The sequence below is a fragment of the Hippoglossus hippoglossus genome, chromosome 20, assembly GCF_009819705.1.
Source record: "Hippoglossus hippoglossus isolate fHipHip1 chromosome 20, fHipHip1.pri, whole genome shotgun sequence".
NCBI classification, from domain to species: domain Eukaryota; kingdom Metazoa; phylum Chordata; class Actinopteri; order Pleuronectiformes; family Pleuronectidae; genus Hippoglossus; species Hippoglossus hippoglossus.
The window spans coordinates 12,631,224-12,646,944 of NC_047170.1; the positions used below are offsets into that span (position 1 = coordinate 12,631,224).

A 15,721-nucleotide genomic window follows, 5' to 3' on the forward strand; every position below is an offset into this window, starting at 1 on the left:
CTTGCTCTTCTCTGTATTCTTCACTGAATTCAGGAGTGGTCACCTTGCTTTCTGAGCCAGACCCTTTACCAGGTGCCGAAGGCAGACTGGCCCCACCGATCGGGCCCTCTGACACAGCTTTTTCTGAAGTATGTGTTACCACCCTGGAAGTGAGAGTTTCTGCCTGTGTGTGAAGCCACCACCTCATTACTCCAAGGAAACACCACACAAAGGCAAGGATGTCAGCTGATATGATCGCACGTGGCGGACAAACCGTTATGCTTGTGCACCGTGGTTGTGAGGCTTTTGGTCGTGAGGTCATCTTAAATCTCAACCTATCTATGTGATTGTTGAGGATATTATTCAGGTTGTTGGTTAACTCGAGGGTTTCACCACTGAAAATATCATCCATCCATTGAGACCCATTCTGCCCCTGCTGTATCTCACCAACTGCTGTTGGAAGCAGAGCGTCAATATCACTCGTGACAGATTGCATTGACTGCCTACCCAAAACCTTGTCAAAGGCCGGGTTGTAAAGGCTGTCAAAGTACTTGTTATTCAGTCTGCCCACAATACGACAAATGGACGCTTGGGCAAACTGCTTTGCAGCGCATGTCCTAATCCTTTCAGACACTTTCTTCAGAGAGGGTGTGCTCTGGGCTGTTTCTGGATCATCTTTGTTTTGCGACATGATTTCATCCACAATCACCTCAGCAACGTCATCTGCAACATTCTTAATCTCCAGAGTGGAGCCAGATTCCAACTGCTCAGAATCATAGTCGGATATTTCATCGTCAGTAGATTCTGTGTATTGAGCGACCACCTCCTTAATGATCTCCTGGAGAGTTTTGGATTTTGCAGCCAGAATACTTTCTCTGTCTTCTGAGATTGTCTTCTGGGATGAGGATGATGACTGACTGTCATCTTCATTGACCAGTTGGTAGACCTTCTTTTTGCTCTTAGAAGGTGCACACATACGTTTCAGATTCCTCATGAGTCCCTTGATCATTTTGCTGGCCTGTTGAATCATACCTTGTAGTCTTTTTGGAGGTGTGACACGAGGAGTAGTTGCCTTCACACTGTCCACGCCCATGGAAAGGACAGAGTTGACACACTCGGCAATCTCTTTGGCAGTCAACTGGGTCAAATGCTCGGAACTTACAAGATTGACCTCATCTGGAACGTCAAGAGCCTGAGCAAAAACCTGAGGAAGTGTGTTGCCCAAAGAGCAAATCACACTCTTCTCAGACACAGGCACAGCTGTGCTCTCAAGATCCTTTAGGATGGATTGTGTCATCAAAATGACAATTTCCAGCAGTTTCTCTCCGAGTATGGTCATTGTGGCCACATCAGGTTTGCCTGCTTTCGAAAGATTCCATTGTTCTGATGTCATGCCTTGGAAAAAGGACGTCACAATGGGCAGAATGCTGTCGATGTCCATCTTCATGTTTCTGATATTGTTTTTCAATACTTCTGTTATTGACTTAGTTTTAAAAAATCAGGTTGAAAATCGTACTATTCCTGTCGGAAGTGCTCTCTCTGTTCTCCGTGTACTACCCCTACCATACACCGATCAACTAGGACAAAGGAGATATAAGAGATGAGATTATAGCACACACCAAAGGGAACACACACACCAAAGGGAACACACACACCAAAGAGAACACAGGCATCAAAGACAACACACGCACCAAGACAACACATGCATCAAAGATAACTAAGCAGCTAGTCTGACATCATAGGCTGACACCAGGCTTTCCAACAAACCACGCCTATGGAACCAGCCCTGTGACAACATAACTTTGTCCTGATTGGCTGAACACATGAAGTATCTTACGTTATATTCTTACACATTCAGAACAATTACCTGCTGCCTATTTTTCTCCAAAGAGGATGAGATGTCTTTGATCTCTACCTGACAGTTTTCTATTTACACTTTACAGTTTTAATTTTCAGTCGTTAAAACAGTTTTGTTCAGGAGATTGTTCGTGTGAAGTTAGTAATGATCATGTAGGTTGTGTTTTTGTCCTTTAGATTTATTTTGCCTACTTGTTTTTTTCGAAATATAAACTACAACATAAATAAATGAACTTGTTGAGAATGTCAGCAAACTATACAAGGAAACATTGTCATGTGGAAAAGAGATACATATGGGGTTATATGAGAGACAATTTATGGATATTTATATATGTATATTCCTAAATCTTTTGTAATAGACAAGAGACCATTTCTTTTAAAGGAGTAAGGGCTTAAGAGGCATAAATAAAAACATCAAGACATGAGGATATATTGAATATCTTTTTATTAGTTTACTGTTTTCTGTTTTTAAGTGTTTGATTCTCAAAGAAACAGAAATAATCATGTTCTCTCTTTAACTCTTTCTCTTGCAGACATTACATATGAGACTTTTCCCTCATAACTTAACAGCTTTTCAGACTGTATTTTTTTCTTTTAATTGATAGGCGACTCACTGATACTAAGAGGTAGAATTTCTACATTCAAATAAACATTTGTTTATATTGTAGAAAAGAAAAGTTAACGCAATGAAATGCTTCAGTTAAAGTAATTTCAGCACTGATACAAAAATATTTCTTTAGATTTGAGGATTTTTTTTTTAACCCAGTAAAGCATGCTCTTAAAGGATTCATGGATACATTAAATGCTGCACTGTTTGCACTGCAACCCCTCTATGTTGGCAATGTTATTCTTACAAGAGATTATAGCAAGACGTTTGGTGATGATCAATTAAAAGCTGAAGTATTATTCATCTGCAGATGTTGCAGGTTGCATATCGGAAAATGTCACTTTACTCTTTTAAGCACATTCACTTCAAGTGTAGTTTAACACATACACGATTTTTGCTGTTGTTGTTGTTTAGCTTGAAACCACCTGCGTCATTTTTGATCAGGCACCTTCTCCAGGCCTGATTATGTGACTGGGTCCGGCGGGGTCCTGTTGACTTTCAGCAGCTGAGAAGAAACTGCTTCACGCACTTTAATGGAGCTGTCGACGCGTTGACTCGTGTTTGTCTCATTTCAACCATGAATCTCTTCAGGTCGCGTCTTTCCATCGGCAAATTATTAGGTTCGTATCGTTTCGTTTGACCTGTTGTGGTGTTTTCGGGTTGGTGACTGTATCGCTAAATTAGCAGAGTAAGCTAATAACCCAACATTATACAACTCGTGTTTTTAAACCCCCATGTTCTTTAGTTGCTGTGTCATGTTTCTAATGTGGACAAACATAATGACGAAGACAGGTCCCGCATTGGGACATTTGTCCTTGGTTGAGTCACAACATAAAAAGTCAAACACCGTAAAATTGCAACACTGACAAAAATGACACACCTCCACATTGTTATTAAAGTTAGCAGCACACCAGGATGCGTCTTATCTTCTGTGTACTTTCTCTATGTACTTGTGTATGTTATTATACCAATATTTCTTGTGTACTTTTTTTTGTTCGTTGCATAACATTTCATGAAGTTATCCTTAGCTTTAGAGAATTCCATCAGGGTATATATATATGTATGTAGGGCTTTACACTGTTTAGCAGTGAATCTTGAACTGACAGAAGATTGTAGTCAGCAGATTCATGTGAAAATAACATAAATGATATAAAGGTTCAGCTCAACTCACATGTAAGGATTCTCTAAGGAAATGCTAACCCAATTAGCATAAAATAATCAGACCATTGATTACTCATTTCAATCAGTGACTCCATTATTTTAGTATTTCAGCCACTCGGATTATATACTGAATGTTTTTGTTTATTTGCACTAAAAGTTGGATAAAACAAACTGAAGAGGTCACTCGGTTCCGAGGAAATCATGTTTTCTATGTAAACATGATTTGGCTGATAAATAATGTGCCGATGGATCTTCCAGGTGATGAAGAAGCACTGTTTGTGGCAGACCTTCAGCACATTGCTCATTATTATTATTTGATTTAAACAGGTCAGCGGTGCAGACACGTCACAGAGACATGGAGCCACAGAGGGATGTGCAATAAACCACAGGAGGTCAAAACAGAGCCTCTGCCTGCAGCCCCAGTGGAAGGTACCGCTCTGGTTCCAGTTCAACCACAGATATTTACCACCATTCATTTGCTCTTCATGTCTAATCTAGAAAACCATTGTACATCACATAAACATGGAAGTTACCACTATAAATGGAAAACTGAGCACAAATCAACATGGTTTGAAAGGACTACTTTCATAGATTAAAACACTACCATGTTTATTTAGATCACATTATGTACGTCACAAGTCACGTTGCAAGTGTGTGGAGGTCCCACTGGACGGAGGGACACAGGAAGTGGGGTCAGATTCTGAAATGTGTTGGATCTAATGTCGGGGGGCTTGTGAAGCTGAATGTTTCTGTTTTCTCTTCACAATGTGGGAGTTATGGACTTCCGCTCCGTTTATTTGTTCTTGATCGCGTGCTGTGTTCTGTCGTACAGCACCTCGTCCTGGGTTCAGTATCCCAGGCTCCAGACCCTCGAATATGGACAGGAGGATTTTGATCTGGTCGGGACGTTTCAAGACCCAAGACCAGATACCGGAGCTTGTGTCGTAAGTAGCCCTTTCCTGTTTATACCAGACCTCCCAGCACACTTGAATGCGATTGGCTCGGTGTGTGATTGAGTTAATTTTCTGAACAAGAAACGGAGTGAGATAACTAGATGAGCAGCATTGAGACTGCTGTAGGGCAAACCTGGGTTTTGTTTGTGGCTGGAGGTAATTACTGACACAGGGTGGGGAGGATTTCTGATGTGCTGCTTTGATAAAAGACCTGATTGTCACGCATACAAACTGCAGACCACCTCATCGACACACTATGAACATTATACACGTTGACAGCTGAAAAAGGAACATGCACATCACTTTTAATGATATGCAAAATGTGCCTCGATGAAAAGCATCGCAAAACAAATCAAAGGATTGACGTGTTCCAAATGCTTTTGTCACGTATAAAACGATGTGTGTTATGATATAAAATTATATTTAAAATTTAAATAACATTTTTGATCAAATAAAGTCTTATTACTATGTATACAGCAGCGTGTCTCGGGCACACCGCATGAGCTGCCCCTCTAGAGTTTCGAGATCTTTTTTCTCCACAAGTCAGGCACTGTTCACAGTAAAATCAGTGAGAATTATCTATTCATGCTCATTTTGACGTGACACCAGCAACGGTACATCTTTCGAGAGGTACAATGTTTATATTCGACTCCCGACATGTATTCCAAAAGCCCTAATATTATTGATTGTCTTTTTTTTATCCATCTCCCTGTGCCGCAGATACCAGATGATCGATGCTGCCCGAAACAAAGTCAGAGTGAAAATGTGCTATTTGATGATGGGGGCCACAATAGTGGCGTGTCTGTTCACGGTGATCCTGGGCAAGCGGGTGAGTAGCAGTAGATGAGTGTATTGTTTGCATGATTCTCCAGTATCTGTTTTTATGGGACGTTAAGTCAAGTGAACTGTCCACAATGTTGTGAAGGAGCAGTATTGGTCCCAGCATTTTTTTCGCTTTTAGCTTTGACTTAGATTTGTTATGAATTAAACGTCTAAAATCTAAATGTTAATTCTGTTTCTTATTTATTTAAAGTGAAAATGGTTCGGACCTTATATTTCTTTTTTTTTTTCTTTTTTGCAGGCGGCCGGACGAAACGAGTCCCTGACTGCTCAAAACATGGCGAAAAAAGCTCGGTGGAGGGAGGAACTCCACAAACAAGAGGAAGCTGCTGCTCTGTCTGAGAAGGCTCAGTGAAGGACTGTGTGTCCCTTCACAACTATGTTCCCTTCCTACTGTATGTCTCACAACTGCAATGCGCTCCACTCCCATTCCTTTGGAGAAATAGCAACCAGAAGATATCGAAGCAGTCAATACTGAGGGCTTTAACAACCAGCAGTTTGACTTTAAACACACAACAATGGCTTCTTTAATCGTTTTTGAAACCCAGTGTGAGAATGTATGGAAGTTATAAAGTGGAACTTGTTTGTCAAGATGCTACACTGATAATTTGTGGTGGTATTATATATTTGGAGAAAGGAAATAATGATTTTCAGACTATATATCAGTTGCACAAACCCAACACATACCTCTCAAGCTCCAATATAATGCCTTAGATATCCCTGTTTTTAAAGTAGCCTCTAAGGCAACAGTATTGTTTTTATCCGCCTTGTAAAAAGACTTGTATGGTCTTCAGTTTTCTAAAGTCAATACCAACAACTGGCTCAGGCTTAACCATCTGTACAATCCTCTATCCTGTTCTGTCAATGTAATCAGGCTTGTTTGTGAGATGTCTTTGTACATAGTGAACACCAAAATAATTCAGTTAAATAAAGTATCGCACCTTGAAAATGTGAATTCGATTTAATGACCTGATCTGGTTCTGCTTCATCTAAACTGTAAATCTAAATCTGAACAAATGACTTATTTATTAAAAAATACTTTCCTCATTTAGAATATGACCCACATTTTTCAGTGTGGTGTAGTTCAGTAGGTGCCGGGCTTCACCGAGTGTGTCCCACTATATGTTGCAGGAGTAGTAGAGCTGAAATGGAAAGTCTCTTCAAGCAACACTATGTATTTTTTAAAACCCTAAAATAACAGCATCAAAACCCGTTTGATGGTTCACTGACTTTGAATCAGGAGAGTGGGGATGCTTTGGTAGGATCTCCTGAGATGTGTGGAACTGACTGAGATTGGCAAAATCTGGTAGATCAAGAGTAGAAAAGTTTAGCTCCAATATTCAGCAAAGAAACTTAAAAAATATGAAGAATCCTAAACAGAGTTTGTTTTATGTTACAGCGGCAGCTCCTCTGGTTCAAGATGTTGGGGATCATGGGTAACATCTCCCGCTCAGTAGTGTTTCAGTGCAGTGAGTGGGACGACAGTCAAGAGATTGATGGGCTTGGTTTTTCTCTCGACAAAAAACACTTAATAGCTCTGAGCCGAGCAGAATTTAAAACCCTGCGTGGCAGCACAGGGTCACTGTGAAAGATACATTGATGTTTTTTTTGTAAATAACAAACCTTTATTTGTTGCCTTATATGATTTTCTGTATTGTACGACAATTGTAAACCAAAAATACAATTGGCTGATTAATCAATGAATTCCATTCTCAATGAAGGTTAAAGTTCTTCCATTAGTCTTATGGTCATGAACGGATCAACAAATACTGTGTCCCACTACAGGGAAACTAATTCACTTACGCTGTGGTTCATGAAACGGCTTTTATGCAAATGGCATAACAGGGGACAGGTGCACAAACTCAGTACAACAAACAGTAATGAACATGTAGAGCTGGTCATCTCTTACAGAGATTAATGACAAAATTAAGCAATGTAAAGAGGACTTGGTAAACAAACATTCAGTTTAGCTAACTAAGATCACCAGTCTTTTCAAGTTTTAATCTGGATTTTTGTTGAAATTATCTGGAAGGATTTCTGTAAAGATTATGGCACCATCAGCAACATGACAGACGCTAACCTAAAACCTAAACATCAAATTTTCTGAAAAAAAAAAACACAAAATAAAGAGGTTGATATACTTTGTCCTAATAAAGTTCTTGTAGCTTTGCTGAGGCAGTAAGATCTACTGATTGTAATTAGTGTGCTAACAGTTTCAGTCCACAATCTGCTTGAGTCCCTTTGTGTGAAGGGTAAATAGTGAAGAACATTGTAATCCATGTCATTATCAGTCGGGGACCAAGGATACAGATCACACCGCTCTTCACCCAACTTCCTAAGGAGGGAAGAGCGGCGTCATCAACCAATTAAATAGTTAATGTAAAAACTACGGTCTTTTCTCAATGAGGCATCAGTCCTGAACTAAAGTGCTGCAAATTAAATGAAATTATTGTAAGATAATACAAATTCCCGCTGGTTTGCTGCTGGACAGAATCCAGGGTTAAATAGTCTGTTTTGTCTTGTCCAAGTCTGTCCAATTGTCTCAGTGCGAGGGAAGACTCCAATACCCATGGTTCCATGGGGTTATTCATTTCACACCAGAGGCAGGAGGCAGTCTTAACTCTTCAGGGATGGAGCCTGTGCAGGTGGGAAAGTCCCATTACTGGATAGAGGAATGTATGATATGAGATCCAGGATGGAACGCAAGCAGCCTGGTGTGTCACCGACAAGCTCCACCCCCTCAGCAACACGGTCAAGTTCCTGATTTGTCCATCTGTGGTCACTTATCCAATGGCTGGAAAAGGGAGACGAGGGAATTCCCCCCCATTTTTTGAAATGTCGTGTAAGTGCCTTTCGTCAGTTGAGTCTTGGGGGTTGGGACTGGCCACGTGGCCCTGCTCTGGGCAGTTCAGCCCAGTGACCACAGCTTAACATGCGGTCAACGTCTCACGGTCAGTCCAGTGTTTAGGTTTGATCATTCTTCTGTGTGGATGTGTGGGAGTGGAGTTACAAATCACGTCCATGTTTGTCTGTCTTGTGAGTCATTTATGCTTCTATCAGACAAGCAGAGCAGTCGAAAACTCGCCAATCCCGCGGGAGGGCGGAGAGAGGTGCCTTTCATTTGGGATGAGCTGAGGAGGAAATCCAAAAAGAAAGAAGAGGGACGTATAACAGGGGAAATCTGCTAGTACAGGATGCTGGGGCCTGAGCAGGTAGGAGAGACTCGGGCGCAGAGATGAGCTCAAATGCGTGAGACTGGATTTTGAATGAAACCTTCACAAACTGGCTGACACGACTGTAGAACTCGACCCACACTGGACGTATGCGCGCACACACACGTGCTCCTGTGATGTTAGCATTTTTCAGAATCATGACAATGATTGAAAATTGATCGCTGAGGGTCGTCGTCGCCCTTGATCATGGCAGTGGGCAGAGAGCGAGAGAAATGAGCAGAGGTGAGGATGAAGGTGGAGCGCAGGGGGAGAGGGAGGATCTAGCATTATAGCTGGAAACCCTCCATCGGGGCCTCGCACTGCTGGAAGAGGAACTGCTGCTGCTGCAGGTCGACGGCCGGAGCCAGAGACGGGTCCTCATCGTCAGTGTTGAAGTAGCGCTCGATCAGGTCGAAGGCTTTCTGGTAGATTTCCTGGTTCTCGTGGCCCTGCAGGAACTCCAGCTTGTCCAGACCTGAGGAGAACAGAGGGATGTAATGTCAATATTGACAAATTATTGATTGCCAACTATTTAATTAATCAGTGGTTCAAGTTATCAACCAAACCTGCTAACAACTATTCAGCACTTGCTTGGCATTGCACTTGGAACCAGCTTGTATGTAATGTTTTTTAATATGGACACCTACCGTAGGCCTCTTCGATGTGTGCGCAGTAGGGGTTGATGCCTCCACTTCTCTTGGCCTCCAGTTCACCTAGTCGCAAGATGTTCTCCAGACCGTTCAGAGCCACCTGAACTATTTTGGAGTCCATAAGTGTGAGCAGGTCACACAAAGGTTTAATGCAGCCCAGCTCCACTAAGTGCCTGCAGGGGGCAGTACACACAGAGAAAGAATAGTACACAAGACAAATATGATAAGCAGTTGACACATGTTTAATCTTCAATTCACTACCAGCGGTTTAACTGAAATATTTATGTATTCCAAAAATTTGAATGTGAGAGAATTGTAGGATTGTAACACAATTGAACTTTCTTGCGGAAAAGGAAAAATATCAGACACGTTATTAAATACGAAAAAATTTTAAATGATCGTACCGGATTTGTTCTGCGGAGCCCCCCGAGGTGGCGTTGGTAATGGCCCACGCTGCCTCCTTCCTTGTGCGAAACTCTGCTACTTGCAGGATAGTGATGAGAGGAGCCAGCAGACCTGAATCCATTACCAGCTGCAGAGAGGGAAAGAATAAAAAGACCCATTACATTAGGAGGAGCTTGAGTCAACATTTAAATCGCTGTGATTAAACATTTTCAAGGATAAGAAAAGCCATAGCGCACACACACACACCTGTATTTGTGCTCGGTTCCCCGCAGTGATGTTGGAGATCGTCCAGCAGGCTTCCTTCTTGATAGACTCCTTGGGGCTGCTCAGGAGGTGAAGTAGGGACTGCAGCACGGAGCAGTTCAGGATTACCTACAAAAAAAAAAAACACCAATTACAGTAGTCAGTTTCTGCATAAGTAGTCTGACTTCATTTGAATGGACGTGTGGCTTTTACCTGTGTCTGTAGATCATCTCCAGTGACTATGTTCCCAACAGCTCGCAGTGCAGGGGACACCACCTTATAATCAGAGTGCCTAGAATGAAGCAGATTTGTGGTGCAAGATCACTCACATGTTCTTTCTGAAGTTTGATACTAATGACATGAAATAATTCACCCTCCAGTTTCTGTATGTTAGCAATAATAAGTAAGTCGTACTTTATGTAGTATCTCATCAACAGTGAGTTTATGGTGTTTTTGTTTTTTTTAAATGTCACACATCCTCTCCTAACTTATACAGTTTGTCACTGCTGGTAATGAGTTCGTAAAACTTGAATGTTAGAGATTTTGTTTCTCCAACAAAACTTAATTCTTACATCAGTAATTCGACCAGCCTGCGACAGACTCCCGAGTCAATGACAGCCTGGATTTTGTCATTGGGGCCATCAGATAAGTAGGAGAGCGCCCAGCAAGCGTCAGCCAGGATGTCTGTGTCATTGACGAACAACAGCCAAGACAGCACACTGAGACATGGGGACACCTGGAAGAAAAATAGATTGGACAAACATACGTGGTGGGCAGACACATGTTCGTATTAAGTTCAGTGGGTGCGACTGTTTCGCAGTGTAGATATACAGAAAGCAACGTGTGACCTCGGAAAAAGAGATATGGCATATAGAGGTGTGCTGTTCCCATAGAGACATGTTTATCTTGGCTAATTACCTTAGTAAAGTCTGGAGGTGGGTTTTTTCCTCGGCACAGGTTTGAGAGCGCCCACACTGCGTTTCTCATCATCGTTAGACGATTCTGTTTGGCCAATAACCTGAAAGAGTTTTATAAAGCATGTTTTCTGAAGGGCACCAAATTTATTTGTAAATATAATTAGACGATTTAAAATGAAGACAATTTGTTACTGAGCTGCTACTTACTGCACCAGGGATGGTAGAATGTTGCAGTCTATGACAAAGTCTCTGCATTCTGTGCTGTCTCCTGCTATGTTTCCCAAGGCCCACACTGCCTGAAAAATTTCAATCACCACTATGTTTTATTCATTTAAACAAGCCAAGCAGGATATTTTTAGCCAAACAGGGACACTAATATATGGAGAAACATCAGGAGAGACGTTTTAGTGACTGTCAGTGAAAACTTCTTACTTGTTCCTGTACGTCTTCAAAGTCAGAGCTGAGCATCTCTATGAATATGGGCACAGCTCCAGCCTGGATTACCACCCGTGTCTGGTGCGATGTACCTGACGCGATGTTGGTCAACACCCACGCAGCTTCAAACTAAAACAATATCAAAATCAACAATCAAAATACAGAAACTTATTGATTTATCAACGAGTGTTGGTCACTCAGGTTAGATTGTACCTGTCGAATTACACACAGAGCAAGCTGTTTAAAAACGTATTGTTAGGACAGCGAGATAAAAAAGGATTTAATGAGGAAATGTACCTGCAGCGTGCAGTTTTCTTTCCTCTTCAGGAACTCAACAAAGCAGTCCACCACCCCTGGAGTGGCAATGACTTCATCAATGGGTGGGTTAGGTTCTGTGTGGAGATTGACCATACGGCAGAAATTAGCAATGCTAATCAGTTGATTAGAATGTTAACTCTAGATTTAAAAAGTATAATTTCACAGGGCATTAAATTGTCATCCAGTATGATTAGGAAACACCAGGATAATGAAATGAGGTGAAAAGTACTTATCTTACCTTTCGAAAGGAGTTTCCTAAAGCGCTGAGTGCCTATTAGCTGCTGCTCTGGGGAACTGGAGAAGATCATTTGAGTCATATCCTCAGAGATCGCAGCACCCTGTGCAGCATTGGAGATTTGACGAGACACAGATGAAATAATCTCACATCTGACTTTATGCTAAAACTAAGTATGAAAAAACTATATTTAATTTGATGATTTTCTTCTCACCGTGAGTGGGTCCATGTTGTTCGCCTGGGACTCCAGGTAGCCGCTATCGGCCATTCCATCGTCATCCAGGTTGCCATCATCCTCCACTGTGGCAACATTCCTCCTCTTAAACAGCTGGAACAAAACAGTTGTAAACTAAATTACTTTGGCCTTCTTTAGATCTGCTCTTCCTCACCACTGTGACACAAGAAAAACAGCCAAGACCCAAGTTTTCTATCTGACACTAACAACACTGACAGGAAACCCACTCAGCCCCCTTAATGACAGAGTATGGTATGTGAAGTGTGGTCCCAAATCCTCTGTCTGCACTTTGCTCACCTGTTCATCCTTCTTCTGTTTGCGGAGCTGCAGGCCTTCCTCTTCCCTCCTTCTCCTCATCTCATCTGTGTTGAGAGACTTGTTCTTGTAGCTCTTGAGTCGTGCATTGTCCTTACCCTGATTCATTGTGCAGCCTGGGAGCATGCAGGGATACAAGTGTAAATAATACGTGGGCACATTCTTATGTAAAAACAGGTCTGAAGAAAACATTGCGATAAACTATTTGGAGCTGGGCACTGTGTTGATATGGTGACCTCCTGTATTGCACCAGTTGTATAACAATGCATGTATCTTCAGCCTGGATACATTGCAGTTAGCTGTCAGGATGAAAGCTTTCTTTCAGCAAGTGTTTATAAAGGATTATAACACGATCACAGACTAAGGAAGCTACCTTGATATGGAAACTCCATCTGTAGTACAATAGCTAACTGAACAGGGGCTCGTTCCCTCCATCAAACACTGTTTAAACAAATGGGGGCATCTGAGGATACTAGCTAACCGGTTAGCTCTGTGTGTCTTCACACTGCGTAATACACAATCAACCAAACAAATCGTTATGTAACGCTGCGGTGTCCCGCCCCCACTCATCGACCTGCTGACCACGAAAGCACAGAGCAGTATTAAATGGCGGGGAAGGCCACATTAAGCCAGTTAACTTATGTCAGTTAGCCGTTGTTAGGACGAGCTACTTCCGAAAGCTAGCTAGCTGGCTAGCGGCGGCTAGCTGACTTTGGCTAACGTTAGCTCAGAAAAGCAGCGTTAACGTTAGCTCATGCGACGGCCCGGTATTTCCCAAACGTAGCCGACATGGCGGATTGAATCGGGCTGTTGAAATGAAGCGTTACCGCACACAGACAAAAAACACGCAGTGTTATTATCCCACCTGTCAAATCGGGCTCAGTAATCCCTGCTTCTCTAGGCCACCGTCTGTACAGCCGTCGCCGGTACGTTACTGCGCATGCGTGATATCCAGTGCTCGCTCCTCCCCCGCACTCGTTCACCCCCCTAGCCCCACCCCACCCCACCCCCACCCCACACCCTCACGCGACTTTTCTGCAAAAAACTTAAAAACTAGAAACGTGTCAAACTTCCACGAGCTGTGCGGAGATTAAAGGGGACGGAGCGCGAGTCCACAGCCCGACAGGTCCATCAAAGCGCCGCTGGGTCTGTGTCAGGCTGCGTCCCCCGGGTTTGATCCCCAGCTCAGACGATCCGGCGCCAGTGTGGACTCGTGGCTCCAGTGTGTAGATACATGGACGCCACACACAATAACAACAACAAACACACACGCACGTCTCTCTTTAGCTGTGAGGACACTCATTGACGTAATGCATTCCCTAGCCTAACCCTAACCCTAAAACCAGGTCTAAATCCTCAACAGCCCATTGGACTTGTGAGGACCAGCTAAAATGTCCCCACAACGTCAAAACGTCCTCACAATGATGGTATTGTATGGACCTCATAACTATAGATAGACATGCACGCACACACACACACACACAACAATAACAACAACAATAACAACAATAATAATGATGATAACAATAATAACAAAATGATTCTACTGCCTCTTTTAACAACAATAACAATAATAAAATTCAACCCACCTCTTTTCCATCATCAACATCATCATCATCATCATCATCATCATCATCATCATCATCATCAATTTAAAAAATATAATGAAACAACAATATAAATATTTATCACCACATAATCTCCACAATTATTGTGCAAATTCTTGAGAACAAATGTGACAAATATTCTTGTGGATTGGCAACAGAGCACAAAGGTAATAGAGGAACAGCAAATCCTCAGAAAGGCGTCAAATTTAGAATGAAGCTGGGAAACATGTTTATACAAATACATGTGATGAAATTGGACGAATTGTAACAATGTTAAAGTCAGTTTCATTTATTCTTAAGGCTTGAGAGTCAAGTCTTAGAGTCTTAAGAGTTCTTTTGTTATTGTGATAAGAGAGGTGGTGGCTGCAGGTGAGGACTGACACTGTGTCTGACCCTTCAGCACTTACAGGTGCAATGTCCCCTTGTTGGATAAAACAGGCCTGCTTCTCTAATGTCACACTGACGTCCCCTATTCGATCTGTATACACCCCAACTCACCTGTGATCAAACAAGTGCCATGATAAAACCTGTGGCAGTTATTGGGTTTGTTTTCACGAAGAAAAGTTCTTATATTATAGATCTGGTGATTCCAGTTAAATGACTTCTGAGATGAAAGACGATCATCCAAACTGCGGACACCTGCCGTCAATAGCCAACATTCTTGCACTTTAAAGCCCGTTCCGGACGGCTACAAATAGGAGGATGAGACGCACAGGCGCGCAGAACTTTACGCACGAGCTCTCCAAATATGACAACACTGCAGAGAGAGGTCCAGGGCTCCCTGCTGACTGACGGGGACGGCTTCGACATGTGGCACGACTACATGAACCTGGGCAGGCTCCTGGAGAGGCTGTGCGTCAGGCGTGAGGCGCAGCGCGGAGAGGGGCCACAGCTGGAACATCTGGCGCAGTGGAGCCCCTTCCGAGACCCGTCCGATCAGCGGGAGGAGGACAACAAACTGTCCGCGGAGACGAGCTCAGTCAGCAGCCTGTCCGACACCAGCTGCGGCGCCAGCGTCTCCTCGGACCACTGTCGCTTCTGCAAGCAGAACGGGGAGTCTCCGAGGGTGTACGGGTCGCACAGGCTGAAAACCGACGACGGCAAAGTCACCTGCCCCATCCTCCGCAAATACACCTGTCCCATCTGCGAGGCCACCGGGGACCACGCACACACACGCCGGTACTGCCCGCAGACGCAGCGGAGGGGAGGCAGGAAGATGCTGCCCAGGTCCAGGTTCTGGTAGCTGGTTGGACAGTGAAGGACTGATGACACCGAAGGGACTGTACATAATTACATGTTTTTATCCATGTGTTCACGTGCACAGACTGTTTCATGTGCAGCCTATGGAAATGTGCAGTTTGGCTTGAGTCAGGTTAAGAGACTACAGCTGCCATGTTTTGTATATATTTGGATTTCAATTTATGCAGTTTTTGTTATACAGTTAATCTATAAGTGACTTGAGTCTAATTCTGCAAATTAAACTTAAAGCCGGATTGAAGTGAAGCCGGATTCAGTCTTATTTTATTCGGAAATATCAGTGTTGGGATGTAATACTGTTTCGATGTACACAAGAGTTAAATATTGGGCTTTTTACTCAACACAGTAATAACAGAAATAATGTTTTTTATTATTATTGTTCTTGTTCTTGTTCTTCTTATTGTTAGTAGTAGTATTTAAAACCACAAAGGACCAGGTCCAGTGCAACCTGACTATTGTTTGACTGTTTATTGAATAAAGAAAAACATTTTAACT

At 42.7% G+C, this 15,721-nt stretch overlaps 3 protein-coding genes across 3 annotated transcripts; 2 read left to right on the plus strand and 1 right to left on the minus strand.

The window, feature by feature from the left end:
- The first annotated feature begins 2,942 nt into the window (after positions 1-2,942).
- fam162a (family with sequence similarity 162 member A) lies at positions 2,943-6,346 on the plus strand. Its single transcript, XM_034572462.1, has 5 exons — positions 2,943-3,063; positions 3,932-4,033; positions 4,437-4,548; positions 5,278-5,386; positions 5,639-6,346. Exons 1-5 carry the CDS (start codon positions 3,021-3,023, stop codon positions 5,750-5,752), a joined length of 480 nt encoding a protein of 159 aa, XP_034428353.1. The 5' UTR covers positions 2,943-3,020; the 3' UTR covers positions 5,753-6,346.
- A 660-nt stretch (positions 6,347-7,006) lies between these two features.
- On the minus strand, positions 7,007-13,321 carry kpna1 (karyopherin alpha 1 (importin alpha 5)). Its single transcript, XM_034572461.1, has 14 exons — positions 13,228-13,321; positions 12,345-12,478; positions 12,027-12,140; positions 11,816-11,915; positions 11,557-11,651; positions 11,257-11,388; positions 11,032-11,120; positions 10,826-10,925; positions 10,480-10,643; positions 10,121-10,199; positions 9,911-10,036; positions 9,664-9,791; positions 9,257-9,432; positions 7,007-9,084 (listed from the first exon to the last, which is right to left on the minus strand). The coding sequence occupies exons 2-14, from the start codon at positions 12,468-12,470 to the stop codon at positions 8,897-8,899; spliced, it is 1,617 nt and encodes a 538-aa protein (XP_034428352.1). The 5' UTR covers positions 12,471-12,478; positions 13,228-13,321; the 3' UTR covers positions 7,007-8,896.
- A 906-nt stretch (positions 13,322-14,227) lies between these two features.
- On the plus strand, positions 14,228-15,711 carry nanos2 (nanos homolog 2). The gene has a single exon (XM_034572378.1). It carries the CDS (start codon positions 14,718-14,720, stop codon positions 15,210-15,212), a length of 495 nt encoding a protein of 164 aa, XP_034428269.1. The 5' UTR covers positions 14,228-14,717; the 3' UTR covers positions 15,213-15,711.
- The last annotated feature ends 10 nt before the right edge of the window (positions 15,712-15,721 follow it).